Source organism: Sorex fumeus, unplaced genomic scaffold (assembly GCF_029834395.1).
Source record: "Sorex fumeus unplaced genomic scaffold, SorFum_2.1 ptg000061l, whole genome shotgun sequence".
Classification (NCBI taxonomy): domain Eukaryota; kingdom Metazoa; phylum Chordata; class Mammalia; order Eulipotyphla; family Soricidae; genus Sorex; species Sorex fumeus.
In genome coordinates, this window is record NW_026606118.1 from 5,336,033 (window position 1) to 5,352,280 (window position 16,248).

Genomic DNA, 16,248 nt, shown 5'->3' on the forward strand with positions numbered 1-16,248 from the left:
TGCACCCCAAAGCTTTTGTTTGTCTGTCTGCTGTCCGTCTGCCTGTTTGTTTGGGGCCACATCCAGCAGTGCTCAAGGCTTCCTCCCGGCTCTGCACTCAGGGAATCACTCCTGCAGTGCTGGGGATCGAACCCAGGTCAGCCACACGCGAGGCCAGGGCTGGTGTCTGTCTCTCCCCTGCCAACACTGATTCTTTCTCCACTGGGAATGAGACATTCACCTCAGGGAACGGTTCGAAGCACCTACCTTCCGCTGGGAACTTCTTGGCTCGCTCCTCAAAGAACCATTCCCCTGTCTTTATTTTCACGTTCCTGAAAAGCAAACAGAAGGAGCCCTCAGAGATGTGTCTGGTGCCCTGCGAGCTCAGGGGAGGGAGGGAGAGGGACCCCAAACATTAGCCCCCTGAGGGGCCGGAAGTTCGCCTTTCTGGTCCAAACCCTGATGTGACAGATTTTCCAGAAAGATTCAATGAATGGCCAGGAAGGCCGGGGCCAGGGCGGTGCCGTTAGAGCACGTTCTGCCCTGTAAGAGGCACGGTCATAGACTCACAGAACGCACGCATGTGTGTATGTGTATATATGTGCATGTGTGATGTGTGCGCGTGTGTGCATGTGTGTGCATGTGTGCGCGCGTGTGTGTGCATGTGTGTATGTGTGCGTGCGTGTGTGCATGTGTGTGCGCGCATGTGTGTGTGCATGTGTGTGCGCACATGTGTGTGCGTGTGTGCATGTGTGTGCACTGTGCATGTGTGTGCATGTGTGTGTGCACGCGTGTGCGCATGTGTGTGCATATATGTGCGCGTGTGTGCACACACGTGTGTGTGCATGTGTGTCCGTGTGTGTGCGTGTGTGCGTGTGTGTGCACGTGTGTGCATGTGTGTGTGCGTGTGTGTGCGTGTGTGCGTGTGTGTGTGTGCGTGTGTGTGCATGTGTGTGTGCGTGCGTGTGTGCATGTGTGTGCATGTGTGTGTGTGCGTGTGTGAGCATGTGTGTGCATATATGTGCGCGTGTGTGCGCACACGCCTGTGTGTGCCTGTGTGTGCGTGTGTGTGTGCATGTGTGTCCGTGTGTGTGCGTGTGTGCGTGTGTGCGCGTGTGTGTGTGTGCATGTGTGTGTGCGTGTGTGCTTGCATGCGTGCATGCGCGTGTGTCCAATACAGAGTAAGGCATTTGCTGTTTCTAGAATAAATATACAAACAAATTCAGAATCACCGTGAAAATGATCCATGTCTCATGTTTGCAGTCGGAGGTCGAAGTTGAAAGACATTCGAAAGTGGGGTCAGGCCAGAGGGCCAGAAAGCAGGGTCGAGGCGCTTGCTTGCACACGGCTGACGCCAGTTGGTCCCCAGAGCTGCTCTGGTCCCTGGAGTGTCACCAGGAGTGAACCCCGAGCTGAGCCAGGAGTGGGTCCTGAACCCATGCTGGGCGTGGCCGGAAACAAACACACAAACCCTGTCTTTCCTGACAACTGCCAGCTGGCCCCTGTTTAGTCAGAAACTGTCCCCTGGCTAACGGCACTTCCCCATTGAATCAGGCCATCCTGGGTGACACCAGTTCCGAGCTGGAGAAAGAATTTCAGGTCACTCCCCCCTGACCAGAGCCACAAACAGAGGCCATTCCCCCTGACCCAGAGCCACTAACAGAGGTCACTCCCCCCTGACCCAGAGCCACTAACAGAGGTCACTCCCCCCTGACCCAGAGCCACTAACAGAGGTCACTCCACCCAACCCAGAGCCACTAACAGAGGTCACTCCACCCGACGCAGAGCCACTAACAGAGGTCACTCCACCCGACCCAGAGCCACTAACAGAGGTCACTCCCCCCTGACCCAGAGCCACTAACAGAGGTCATTCTCCTGACCCAGAGCCACTAACAGAGGTCACTCCCCCCTGACCCAGAGCCACTAACAGAGGTCACTCCCCCCTGACCCAGAGCCACTAACAGAGGTCGTTCCCCTGACCCAGAGCCACTAACAGAGGTCATTCCCCTGACCCAGAGCCACTAACAGAGGTCACTCCCCCCTGACCCAGAGCCACTAACAGAGGTCACTCCCCCCTGACCCAGAGCCTGTAACAGCACCCAACCATGATTATCTGAGTGGAAGTGCCCTGGGCCGGGGGAGGCTAAGGCTGAGGTCTCACTGAGCCTGCGGGAACCCAGATCCGTCCACGGTCCCCGAGAACCATCAAGAGGGACCCCATGCACTGAGCTGGGAGACAGCCCTGAGCAATGCCAGGTGTGGTCCAAAACAGAGGCAGACAGACAGACAGACAGACAGACAGACAGACAGAGGGCATTTGTGGCCATCCAGGCAGAAACTCAAATATCTCCTTCCCTAAATGAACATAGAGAACCTTCCGGAGAACTCAGCATCCTCACAGAAGCACCCGCGACCATCTTGGCACCACAAAGTCTGGGCACCGTCCAGGCCATGCTGGCCCCTGGGGCAGGCTGTTCACGCACGTGGGGCAGCTGCCAGCATCCTTATCGCAGGACAAGCTGCAGCAGGAGCCGGGGAACACAGTCAGATGGGGGAAGCGGCACCTCCATCTGATGGGACCCGCCACTGGCCACCTCGCCTGGCTCACTTAGTCATCTGCTTTCGCTCTGGTGTTATGTTCTTTTTGTGGGCCACACCCATGCATCAGCAGCTCCTCCTGAAGCAGTGTTCAGAGCCCCCGAAGTGGGGTGGGGACCTGGGGGTCTGAACCGGGCCCTGGGCCTTGTGAGGACACCTGCCTTCACCCCTGCGCTCTGCGTTGGGTCTGACCTTCATTGTTTTTGTTAGTGATCCGAGACAGTTTGTTTGACCACCGTGCTTTGGGGTTACTCTGGAGTTACTCCTGGGGGTGATGATGCTGGGGGCAGGGGGACCATACGGGGTGCGGGGGATCAACCCTGGGTGGGCTGCATGCAGGGCAAACACCCCCACCTGCTGTGCTATCACTCTGGCCTGATGCAAGGTAGTTTTCACTGGTTGAAACTAGCTTAGAAAGACATGAACGGAGAGATGGAGGAGAGATGTATTCAGGGGGTCACACGGGCTGGTCAGAAGTGGAAACAGGCAGAGACAGAGACAAGGGAGCAAGAAACGGGTCTGAGCGCGAGGACGTGGCCTATACCCGGCCCCGTTGCAGGGCCCAGAATCCCCGCCCCCCTCATGCCCTTCAAGGCTCACTGGCCCTCACCTGCAGCCCCTGGGCGCCAATGCTTGAGCAGGGGCTCATGGGCACAGGGAGCTTTGCCCACTAGGGCACGTGTTGCCTGGGCACCTCGTGACTCTGGACAGAAGGGCAAAAGGACAGAAGTCTCCATCTGAAAACTCTATCTGAGCCCAGCCTGTCGCCATACTGGAAAGGATTGTTCATGGGACCACAGGTAAGGCACTTCCCTGGCACCTGGCACCTGGCTGACACAGATTCAATCCCCGACACCACATCCGACCCCCCTGAAACACCATCAGCAATGACCCCTGAGCACAGAGCCAGGAGTGAGCCCTGGCCACCGCTGGGGATGGCCACAGGAGGACCATGCATTGTCAGTTAAGACAGAAGATTCCAGGGACTGAAACCATAACACAGTGGGTAGGGCGTTTGCCTTGCACGCAGCCGACCCGGGTTCGATTCCCAGCATCCGAGATGGTCCCTCAAGCATCGCCAGGAGTATTTCCTGAGTGAAGAGCCAGGAGTAACCCCTGTGCATTGCTGGGTGTGACACACACACACACAAAAAACAGAGGATTCCAGTTTTTAGAGCTTCATCAACCCCGCCTCCTCCACCCCCACCCCCATGCCCTTGTCTTCATGAAAAGCCAAGGGAGGGGACGTTTCTGTCTCAGATGACTCAGAATCTGGTGTGATATTTTGGGGCGTCTCTTAACTCCAGCATCATGTCCAGATAGGATAGATAAAACACTGCGCCAGTGATTATAGTGGTCACACAAACGGCCTTGCGTGCAGCTGATCTGGGCTTGAGGCTGGGCATCCCATATGGCCCCCCCAAGTCCACCAGGAGTAACTCTGAATGCAGAACCAGAAGTCACACTGACCACTGCTAGGTGTGCCCCCTCTCCCACCCCCAAAAAAGAAGCGTGACGTTTTAAAACCATCCACAAGGCTGGAGCGATAGTACAGTGGGTCAGAAGTTTGCCTCGCACATGGCCAATCCAGATCCGATTCCTGGCTCCCCCATAGGGTCCCCCGAATTGCCAGGAGTAGTCCCTGAATACAGAGTCAGGAGTAAGCTCTGAGCACAGCCAGGTGTGGCTCCAAACCCTAAAATAACAATAAAAATTTAAAAAGACACTTTTGTCCATAAAGACATCTCAGAAGTCAGGGTGACGGGAAGTCGGGCGTCTGAGGGGTTCCCAGAGCTCTCCACAAGCCCTCGCTGGGGTCTCTTGTGTCATAAACACAACACTGGGGTGCTGGAGGGGCTCTGGACCACACATCCTTTCTGAGTGCTCTGAGCACTGCAAGCTCTTAGCCTTTTCTTAGCCACAAAGAAAGAACAGGTGCTGGCGACCTCGCATGTAACGATGCTGTTAGCAGAACTGGACAGCAGGGTGGCCCTCATGTCCTTCACAAGCAGTGCAGCCTCTTAGAAGCTTTGCTTGGCTGGCTGGTTGGTTTGGTTTGGGTGTGAGTGTCACACCTACAGTGCTCAGGACTTAGTCCTGGCTCTGCTCTCAGGATCACTTGTGGTGGTGATCTGGGGACCATATGATGGTGCTGGGGATTAAGTCTGGTTCGACCATGTTCCAGGCCAGTATTTTCTCCGCCCCACTGTCCTACTTCCAGCCTCTTAGACCCTATTTTTATTTTGTATACAAAGAACTGGCACAGGTTAGAGGGTTCTAGAACCCTGACTCAGAGACCCTGGCTCCAGAACCCTGGCTCCAGACCCTGGCTCAGAAACCCTGATTCAGGAACTCTCACTCCAGAACCCTGACTCAGGAATCCTTGCTCCAGATCCCTGACTCCAGAACTCTGGTTCCAGACCCTGACTCCAGACCCTGACTCTAGACCCTGGCTCTAGAACCCTGGTTCCGGGCAGCATGCCTGAGACAGCCTGGGGGCTCCCAGCCCAGCCAGCTGCAGAACAAAGAGCCAAGCTTGGGAAACTGAGACCCACCTGACTTCGAGCAGCCTTGTCCAGCGCTCGGCATTTCCCCCTGGCCTGTCGGCACTGGAGAACTGGTTTACTTCAAAGCATTATATATCTATAAAGGGGTTTTAGTTACAAAGCAAAAATAACGGGGTTCTTTCACCCCTATCGGCTTGGTTGATCTGATTTCAACGACTTACAGGAAAGAAGATTGATGGTCGTGATTAGGGCCTGAGGGAGGATAAGGAGCGGCCCCTCGCCTGCTGCAAATCACAAGCCTGTTTGGCCGCAGAGGAAGGGCCGGGTCTGAGCTCGGTTCACAGTCACCGCAGGAACTACATGGCCGAGGCGGGGGACAAATGATACCACGTGGCCAGGACTACCCTGAGAAGTAGCGAGAGACGGGTGGGAGGTTGTGACTGAGCTCTGGCGTGGGGGCCACACGGGCACAGCTGGGGCGGGGGGTCTAAAGGCACTGAAGTCTGCTGAAAGTAGACTATAGACCAAACATGATTGTCACCCATTGCCTCTTTTGCAAACCACAACACCCAATAAGAGAGAGAGAACAAAAGGGAATGCCCTGCCACAGGGGCAGGGTGGGATGGGGGAGTGGGGGGTGGGAGGGATACTGGGATCCGTGGTGGTGGGAAATGGGCACTGGTGGAGGGATGGGTATTGGATCATTGGATATCTGAAACCCAAGCACAAAAATTTGTAAGTCTACAACCGTAAAAAAAAATTTTTTTTAAATAAAAAAATTAAAAGATAAAAAAAAAAAAAAATAAAGGCACTGAAGTGACCGGCATGAGGGCTGGGGCTGCGGGCAGACTGTGGCCACTCAACAGCTGCAGCACATGCGTTGGATGCAGGAGGCCCGATCCCATCCCCCACACCACACAGGGGTCCCCCGGGAGTAACCCCAAGACACCAACCCACGAGAGACCCTCTCACACACACTGAGCCACAGTGCTCTTCAGGAACCAAGCACAGAATAGGCCCCGGGCACCGCCAGGTGTGGTCCCAGAGCAAAAGGAAGATGAGACGATCAATACCAGGCTTTGCTGCACCACTCCGGGGCCCCGGAGGGCAGCTGGACACAGCTCAGAGCACTGGCTGGTCACGTGACATTGTACAGGTCCATGAAGGTAAGGGGAGCCCAGCTGCCCTCAGCCGGGCTCTTAGGGCTCATCAGAGCCTTTCTTCTCCCGGACCTGAGAAGCTGCTCCACCAGGCAAGGGAGGGGGAGAAGGCGGAGGGCAAGAGAGAACAGTCTGGATGCCTGAGCTCCTTGCCAGGGGAAGGCCCACAAAGCAGAGAAAACGCTAGAGCATCCTGGCAGGGGAGTCGGAGCGACTCCCGCAAGTGAGCCCCAGGCACGGGGGCAGAAGGCAGGGCAAGAATTAGGCTGAAAACCCTCAGGCGTGAATCCCAGGAGGCCAGCGCCAGTGGTCACTTGGGTCAAAGGCAAGTGATGGCCCACAGAGAAGGGCAGGATCAGAACCCAGAGTTTCTGGCTGCAGTGCTGTCCCCAGAGACACTTCCCGGAATCAGATCCCGGAGTGTCCGTCTGCAATGCTGACTCCAGACACGCTTCCTGGAATCAGAACCCGGATTGTCCGTCTGCAGTGCTGACCCCAGACACACTTCCTGGAATCAGAACCCAGAGTGTCTGTCTGCAATGCTGACCTCAGAGACGCTTCCTGGAGTGGAGGAAGCAGAGAGGAACATGGGTCGGCCAAGGGAGCATGATGGCCCCATCGAGGAGGGCCGAGCAGGTGGACAGCGATTCAGGTTATTCCCAAGAAGCCACCGGGCACTGGATAGTGAGTGCCACCCCACTTCACAGCACCAGGAATGCCACCACCAAGACCCCAGGAGGGAAAGCACTGTCCTGGCTGTGGCCGCAGCCCCGCGTGTGCAGGCGGGGATGTTGATGGGCTCTCACCAGGCGAGGAAGGACTCTCTGCCCCGCCACAGCACAGAGGAGCCTGGAGGAGGAACGGGGTGAACGGGGAGAGACCGGGTGCAGCCACGCTGGCAGGAGGGGCCGGGAGAGGCAAAACTGCAGAGACAAAAGGAGCAGCCGGGTCCTGGCAAGGGGACGGGGGCAGGGAGCTACCTGGAGCAGACGGAGTTTTGGTTCTGCCAGCTGAGAATGTTCTAGACACACTGGGACGGTGGGCACACACAGAGCCAGGGAGTTCCAGCTCCACTGGCCTATGCTGAGGGGCCGAGGGCCAGAGGGTGGCCAGGGTTAGGGTGTGTATCCCACGACCAATCCCGGAACTGCATATGGTCCCCTGAGCGATCCCGGAAGTGATCCCAGAGCACAGAGCCCGGAGTCAGCCCCGAGCACTGCTGTGTGTGGCCCCAGCACTAAAGGAAGAAAGGAAAGAGAGGAAGAAAGCGAGAAAGCAAGTAAGAAAGCTTCAAACAAAGATTTCCCGCTCCCAGCCGCCACCCCCCAGCTTCCGGTGCCAGTTCATTCATAGCAGTGCAATTATCTCGGGTTTTGAAAAACATCCTTATTGCGGAATCAGGAAGCTGGGTTTGGGAAATCCCCCTTTGTGTACTTAGGGGCTCCGGTTACAGGGCACAGGCGGGTGGACATTACGCCAGGCTGGCTTCCTGGAGACTACTTCAGGCCCCGGCTATCCTGTTCTGATTTCCAGCCGGTCATGAGCTCTGCAGGATGGAGCCGGGCTGAGGGTCTCGCTCCTCCCCAGGCCCACCTCCTCCCTCAGCCTGACAACAGCTACTGGGGGTTGAAGGGTGGGAAGCCGCCCAGTTCTGGAATCCTTCTCGGGACTCCCTGCAGCAAGGGCAGCCAAGGTGGCTCAGGAAAAGAGCTTCTTTGTCTCTTGCCCTGAGCTAAAGACACTCAGTGGGCAGGACAGGGCAGGGGGGTCGTGGCACCGAGCCCCCTGTGAGAAGGCGGGGTGGCAGGTGGCTCTCAGAACGGAAGGGCTAAGAAACCTGCTTGCACAATTTGGCCTTTCCTTGCAGAGCTGGTTAAAAAGCGTCTTTAGAGGGACGGGAAGTTCCAGGAGGTTCCTGACATGTTCCCGCAAGCCCAGCCCTGAGGAGGTTGGGGGGAGGCAGCCTATGCCCACCCCGGCTTGGGCAGCCGCAGCTGTTTGCAAATCCCCAAGCAAGCTACTTCTTTTCTCTTTAAATCTTTTTTCCTTTTTTGGGTTACACCCAGCAGTGCTCAGGGGTTCCTCCTGGCTTTGCACTCAGGAATTACTCCTGGCGGTGCTCGGGGGACCATATGGGATGCTGGGGATCGAACCAGGGTCAGCAGCGTGCAAGGCAAATGCCCTCCCTGCTGGGCTATCACTCCAGCCCCTCTATTTAATTTTTTAATGAGTGTTTCCTGAACATTTTTTTTTCTTTTTGGGTCACACCTGGCCATGCATAGGGGTTACTCCTGGCTCTGCACTCAGAAATTACCCCTGGCGGTGCTCAGGGGACCATATGGGATGCTGGGGATCGAACTCAGGTCGGCCGCGTGCAAGGCAAACGCCCTACCTGCTGTGCTATCTCTCCGGCCCCTCCTAAACATTTTTTAATTTTTAAATTGTAGTTTAAGGGGGTTGGAGAGATTGTACAGTGAGTGGGGAGCTAGCCTTGGACACGGCCAACCTGAGTTCGATCCCTGGCACCCTATATGCCCCGCAAGCCCCTCAGGAGTGATTCCTGAGTGCAGAACCAGGGACAGTCCCTGAGTATAACTAGAGTTTCTGTAATAGAGTTACATTCACTGCCACTGTCCTCCCGTTGTTCATCAATTTGCTCGAGCAGGCCCAGTAACATCTCCATTGTGAGACTTGTTACTATGTTTGGCATATCGAATACATCACGTGTAGCTTGCCAGCTTTGCCATGTGGGCGAGATACTCTCGATAGCTTGCTGGGCTCTCTGAGAGGAGCGGAGGAATCGAACTAGGGTTGACCCAGTTGGCCGTGTACAAGGCAAATGCCCTACCCACTGTGCTATCACCCCATTAGTGGTCAAATTTATGGCATTGATGTAAGAAGTTACTGCACACCACCCCTATGATCCTCCACTTCTGTCACTATGTCACCTCTGGTCCTACCTCCCCCCATCCTGGTCATGATTTGGTGCTTGCTGTTTCCAGCCCTGTCCTGTGTCCCCATGCCACTGCCAGGGGACCTATTCTTGTTTATGTTTTTAATGTAAAGGAAACAGTTCCATGTAGAAACAGGAGGAGAGAGAGAGGGAGAGAGAGAGAGAGAGAGAGAGAGAGAGAGAGAGAGAGAGAGAGAGAACCATCAGGAAGCAATGACACGTGAGAAGGCGACTCATGGCCACGAGCCCTTCCTGTAGGGTCCCACTTGGTGTCCTTCACGGCCTCCCCCAGATGGGCCTCTACACACACACACACACACACACACACACACACACACATACACACACACACCGCCTTCCCCCAGCTGTTCTGACTCTGAACCGTGAAAGTGTGAGCCAAATATTTTCTTTCCTCTTCAAAAGAGGCAGCCCAGGGGCTGGTGCAAGGGGACAGAGGGCTGAGGGGACACTTTGCATGGTGTGGGGGGCAGGGGGGCCTGGCTTCAATCCCCTGAGTACTGCCAGGAATGACCCCCAAATCCAAACCAAAACCAAACACAAACGAGGACGTTCAAAGCCAACAGTCTCCACATTCGAAAAGATTTTAAACCTCACTGCCCCAAAATGTTTAAGTAAACACTGAGGAACCGGAGAGCTGGCACGGAGAACTGGAATGTGACTCCGCGTGCAAGAGCCCCGGGGTCCACGCATGGAACCGCATATGGTCCCAGCGCCCACCACGAGTGACCTCTGAGCATCGCTGGCGGTGACCCCGATGCCAAAACACAAAAATGAAACATGCAGATCCAGTCTATCACTAAGAAAAAAGAAGCCAGTTTTCACTTGAGCATCAAATACAGTCAGACGAGGAGCTCGTCTCAAGCGAAGGACTCGCAGAACACGGCAACGAAAAGCCAATAATCCACCCACCCCCCAACATGCAGAAGGGCTGAGAAGACGCCTCTCTAGAGGAGACACCAGCCACCAGGCACAGGGTAAGGCATGTCGGTGCCCACAGTGGCCGTCCACGCGACAAGGGCTGCACACACACACACACACACACACACACACACACACACACACACACACACACCACAGCCCTGCCACGCAGGTGGAGAAAGGCCCCCGTTTCCTGTCGGGGGGACGCGGAGGGGCTCAGCCTCTCTCAATCACAGCATGGGAGGGCCCAAAAATGTTTTAAAAATAGGCTTATCATAGAATCCAGCATTTCTGCTCCTAAAAGGAAGAATCTGATTTTTGGGTCACACGCAGCGATGCTCAGGGGTTCCTCCTGGCTCTGCACTCAGGCAGCACTCCTGGTGGTGCTCAGGGGACCCTACGGGGTGCTGGGAATCAAACCCGCGTGCAAGGCAAACGCCCTCCCCACTGTGCTATCACTCTGGCCACTCGCTGAAGAATCTAGAAACGTGGATGGGAGAGGATCCATGTGGGCTCCCTCACTGCATGCAGTGGACGAGCACCAGGCTGGGCACGAGGCATGACCAACAGCAGGCCAGACGAGGACATGGGTGACGACAGTGTGGAGGGCCCAGAGCGCCTGCCTGGCATCTGCCCCGAGTAGGGCCCCTGGTACCACGGGGATCCCCTGGTGGCCCCAGCACCGTGCACCACCCCCCACCCACAGCGCCATATCACCAGCTCCAAACTCTGAGGTCCCAGGCCCACACAGTCGTGCAGGAATGACCTCTGCCCCCCTGAGAACTGCCTGAGTGGGCGGTCCCCCTCATGGGGCCTACAAACACCATGGACAGCACTCAGCCGCTCAGAAGGGGGAAATGGTGCCTTCCGGAGCAACTCGAATGAAGTGGGAGGGCGTCACGAGAAGAAAAAGTCAGAAAGAGAAACTATGTCACTAATCATATCATTTAATACATGTAAATAGCATCAATGTAAGCTCTAGTTTAGTTATGCTTATACACTGCGTTACTTAGTATGGTACTCTATTTCGGAGGTAGAAGTGTGTAGAGTATCCGGACACAGAACACAGGGGAGAGGGGAACTGGGTGCGCTCGTGGGTTCTGACTGGAGCTGCACCCCCTAGGGGCCCGCTCTGAGCGCAGAGCCGAGAGTAAGCCCTGAGCACGATGGCGTGTGGCCCCAAGAAACAGATCAAAAGCCAAGGGAGGGGCTGGAGCGATAGCACAGCGGGTAGGGCATTTGCCTTGCACGCAGCCGACCCGGGTTCGATTCCCAGCATCCCATATGGTCCCCTGAGCACCGCCAGGGGTAATTCCTGAGACCATGAGCCAGGAGTAACCCCTATGCATCGCTGGGTGTGACCCAAAAAGCAAAAAAACAAAAGCCAAGAGAAGCACAAGAGGGATGAAAAGGGCAGAGGATCCCGGGACCCGAGTGCACGGGGATGAAGGCGCCCACCTTGCACGCTGCTGACCCTTAGGGCCACACGGCCCCGAGCATAAGCCTGGCGTGACCTCCAGTGCCAGCGCTACAGATGGGCCTGGCCCTGGAAACCCAAGGAAAGGAAGTGGCCGGTGGTGGGGGTAAGGGGCGTTGGCACCCAGGCCGTGGGTATGGGGCGATGACAAACACTTAACAGGTATTACCCCTGACTGGGCTGGCATCCAGCACTCTGTCTGTCACACATGCCTCAGCCTGCCCCCCGGGGAACTCTCAAACTCTCAACCCTCCCTCTCAGGAGCTCTCCACGTTGGCTGGGCCTCAGACATCAAGCTCTAAGCAAACTAAGGCACCTGCCCAAGCTCCTAAGGAGGAAGTGTGGGACGGCTCCGTAGACACAAGTGTCTGCCTTGCAAAGCGTGAGGTCATGAGTTCGAGCCCCAGTGCCACGACATGCCACATCCCCACAACTGTACTGCCTGACCCCCGGCAAGGCCTGCAGGAGTGACCGCAGGCACACAGCCAGCCCGGTGTGGAAACAGAGACAAGGAGGGGAAGGCAGATGAATCTGACCTCCTGGGTTAACCCACTCTCAGCCGTGACAAATACTTGTAAATGTTTCTGGGGTGTGTGTCGGGGTCAGGGGCTGTGCAATGCCTCCCAAGTGGTGTGCCCGGGGCTCTGGAGGTCCTTGGGTTCCAGGGACCAAACTGAAGTCAGATGTGGGCAAGGCATGAGCCCTAATGCTCTGGACCATCTCCTGGGTACCAACTTTTGTGAATTTAAGATATTAAGCGGGACCCAGGTGTCGTGGCCGGCAGCAGAGCACCTGCCCCACGCGTGACTGAACCCAGGCACAGGGGTCTGGCGAGAGCGACACCTTTTCCATAGAACAAGACCCGTTTCGAGGCGCATCAACGAGGCACCACGCGGCCCGTGGGACTCACCTGTCCTCGAAGCACACGGTGCACTTCCAGACGCAGCTGGCACCCACGGGCACTCGGCAGCCATGGCACACGCGGTGGCTGCAGCCCTGGCACACGGCTCCCCGGTTGAGCACTCGGCCCAGCGCCTGCTGGCAGCGGGCACATGTCTGTTCCCGCCGCATCTCGCCCGGGCCCTTTGCCCCCTTCCAGCGCAGATGCTGTAGCTGCATCCTCAGCTTCCTGCGGCCAGAGCAGAGGTCAGAGGCGGCATCAGGGCGGTCCTCGCTGGGGACAGACCTCACAGCAAGAGGGATGAAACGGGGAAGGTCCAGGCACCAGACTGTCCACGCCGGATGCCCAGGAGCCTGTCACTGAGTTGGTTCTGGAATCACCCTTTGTGTCCAGCGTGCCCTGGGTCAGAAGCAAGGATGGTGCCGGGGGACCCGCTGAGAAGCGCCTGTGTAACTCTCAGGACCATGGCACAGGCAGACACGCCTGCCGGGAGCCCTTAATGCTGGCTAGCATTTAATTGGGGGCTTGTTATTTGGGGGGAGGGGGCTCCCAGCGACTCTCAGTCACCTAGACTGGTGGGTCAGTGCAAGGGCCCATGGGTTCTGCAGGGCTGGGGGTCTCCTGGGACACCTCCAGGTGTGGACGGGTGACTTTTGGGAGGCCAGGCCGTGCGGTGCTGGGGACTGAACCCAAGATGTCACCCCCGTGCCATCTTTCCGTCCATGAATGGTTTCTAATGGGGGAGGGGAGAGTCCTTCCAGTCCCCTGGCCCCTCCTGCAGTGGTCCTAGCGCAAAGGGGGATTCCGTGGCACCCTGCGGAGGCGCCCTAAACCAGGAACTCTTTCAAGAAATGTCTGTTTTCTTGTTTTCAGAAGGGAAAAGCCCCTCCCGGAAGCCAGCCTGGGAGATTCATCCCCAGGGAAGCCAGCGTTTGTCCTTTTCAGAAAGGTCTGCAGGCAGGCAGGGCTGTGAGAGGCTCTGCACAGGGCATTGTTTGAGCAGGAGAGAATGCCCTGAGCTTTGAGATGGCAAGGGAGGAGAGAAAAAGTCTGTCCCCCACTTCCTGGAGTGCTGGGTGGTCTCCAGGGGCATTTTCCTGGGAGATTCATTCCCCCAAGGGCTGGGGCAGGCACTGTGAAGCGAAGTGAAACAGTAGCAGGTGATACCTGCTACAAAGAGACAAAGCTTCTATTCAGGGCTGGTCTGACCCAGGCCGGGCCGGTCAGGGAAGCTGTTTGAGCGGCTTAGTGAGCGCTGTGGGGAGGGCCGGGGTCCCCCTCTCAGACCCCAGCAGGCTGAGCGGGCCTGACCCAAAGCCAGCTGGAAGCAGAAAGCACAGGGGGATAAAGCCCCCTGTCCCAGTGCATCTGCTGTTTCGACATGACTTGCTTTTAAGTCGTTTTCTTTATTGAGGGGTGGCCTTGGGCCATATCCAGCCGTGCTGGGTCTAGGCTGCTCCTAGCTCTGTGCTCCGGGGTTGCCCCTGGGGACGGGGTGGGGGTGGGGGTGTAAACCTTCTGGAGAAGGGCACTTGGGACCCTGAGCATGGCTTTTGAATTCATTCATCCTGCAACACAGGCAAGTGTGTGTGTGAGGGGGAGGGGGGAGGGGGAAGGGGGAGTGGGGGGGAGGGCGGGGAGGGCGAACGTGACACCATGCCAAGAGGGGCTCGTTTTTCCTGGTGTGAAATGCAGCTAGACAGCAAGGGGAGACCCCCTCAAGCCAGACAGGGGGCCATGCAGCGGGGAGCCATGGACCCCCCCTTACCCCCTCCCGTTCCCTCCTCCCCCACCCTCCCCCCCCCACACACAGCCCCAGCCCCCGCAGGCCGACCCACCGGATCCTGGCCTCCTCTCGGCTCTGCACCGCCTGGTCCCGGAGCAGGACCTGCAGGATGGCATCCCGCTCCCCTGCCTGCAAGAGGCTCAGGCTGACTTCCTGCATCATGTCCATGCACCTTCTCGGGCCCGCGGGTAAAGCCTCCCTTGGCAGCCGACAGGGCCCTCGTTCACTCCGCAGAGCCCGGCTCCCCGGCTCCTCCTCGGCACCCGCGTGGCCAGGGACGCTGCCTTGTCTTCTTCTCACCGCATCACACTCTTCAGGCCGTCCTGGCTCCCGGGGTCCTGCCCAGGGCCACGTGCCATGCAGAGGCTGAGGGTGCGCTGGGCCCCGCTGCCGCCAGCCGGACTTTCTTCTGAGACTCTGCCAAGATCGCTCTAAACTCCGCAGGACGCCGGGCAGATAATAATTTCTGCAAAGCAGAAGTAATCCCTGATTGGAGCGATCTGTGCGGCAGGAAGAGGGTGCGGGCGCGGGCAGCTAAGCCTCCTGCCAGCCCCGAACAGGCCCCGTCACCCGCAGAGGAAGGCGACGGGGCCTCACTGGCTCTGAGAAGCACAGCCCCGGCACCCGGGACTCGCTGAGGACCTCGAGTTCTAAGTTTTATCCAGCTGGGCTTCTCATATTTCTAAAACCCTCCAGCTTCCCAACGTGATTGTTTTCTTTTTCTTTTTCTTTTTTTTTCTCCCTCTAAATATCGGCTCTGTATCTCTGTGATTACCATAAAGGTCTGTATGGAATACATCATCCTAATTGAAAACACATTAAAAGCACGCGGCTTTCCGCGGTTAGTTATTACTTTTACAATTAACTTCCCAACTCAGAAGCGCTGGATCAATTAGTGGCGGTTGAAGGGGGAAGCACCATGAGTTCAACTGATCAATAATGGACGTTCCCTAATGGAGCCCTGGGCAGTCTGCAGGGGAGGCAGGGAGGGTTTGGGGGGAGCAGGCTCGCTTTTCTGTTGCTGGAAGGTTCTGCACATATTCTCCTGCCTGCCTTGCTCATGCCCGCGGTGGGGCCCACGGTACCTCCGCCTGTGCCCCCACCAACCAGGCGGGTAGGGTAAGTTGACAACATGCTGGTGTGATGTCCATCATGCAATAGAGAAAATGCAGAATTTGAATCAATGCGCTTTCTATCAAGCCAACACGAGCTGGCAACAGCAAAGCTTCTTTCCAATGTCTCTGGGGCTAGTGTTGCTTTGCTGGTCTCCACAGAGAGTCGCGTGGTTCTGGTTCACGTTTCTCACCAAGCAGTGAGGAGCAAGTGAAGACCAGGGATCTATTTAAGCAGAAGTGCCTGTTTCCCCCTTTGGTCCTTGGGTCCCTGCTGGCTGTGCTGACGGTTCCCCTGAGTTCCTGCCCGGCCGTGTCTCAGGGACGCTTTCCTCGATGCCCGTGAGTAGAGACTCAACCTTTTCCCTCGTCTTGGCAATATGATGAAGCCCCTGTGTTTAAATGCATAACATGGGAGCTAGAAAGATGGTACCATGGTTGGGCACTTGTCTCCCACACAGCTGGCACAGGTTCAATCTCCGGCCCTCCAGAATCCCTGAGCCCACCAGAAGTGATTCCTGAGTACAGGTGAGGCCCCACCAACAAAAAACAGAGGCATGAAACAAAGCACATTGAGTCCCAGAGGAAATAGTTTCTACTGAAGCCTGTCTACATGTCCGCGCATTAAATAGATCCACTGGTGGGTGAGGTGAAGGGACACATGGGTGAGGTCTCTGGGGCCTGCCCCGAGAATGTCTGTGCTCTCCCTGCTGACTGCTAACCGCACTGTGCTTTGATGCTCCTACTGCTTGAAGGAAGAAACACTGCACTTCAGTCAGAGGTGGCTGAAAAGAAAACTGTCATCTCTGAAACCCGTCCTCACGGCCTTCCGGGCT

At 56.8% G+C, this 16,248-nt stretch overlaps 1 protein-coding gene across 1 annotated transcript in view; it reads right to left on the bottom strand.

Moving 5' to 3' along the window:
• The window catches only part of SYTL3 (synaptotagmin like 3), a 64,297-nt gene extending 49,835 nt beyond the window's left edge, over positions 1–14,462 (bottom strand). The window contains exons 1-3 of the mRNA XM_056126148.1: positions 14,353–14,462; positions 12,524–12,742; positions 247–311 (exon numbers count right to left, since the gene is read on the bottom strand). Of these exons, the coding sequence (XP_055982123.1) occupies positions 247–311; positions 12,524–12,742; positions 14,353–14,462 (394 nt within the window). The remainder of the gene's footprint in view (positions 1–246; positions 312–12,523; positions 12,743–14,352) is intronic.
• Between the last annotated feature and the right edge of the window lie 1,786 nt (positions 14,463–16,248).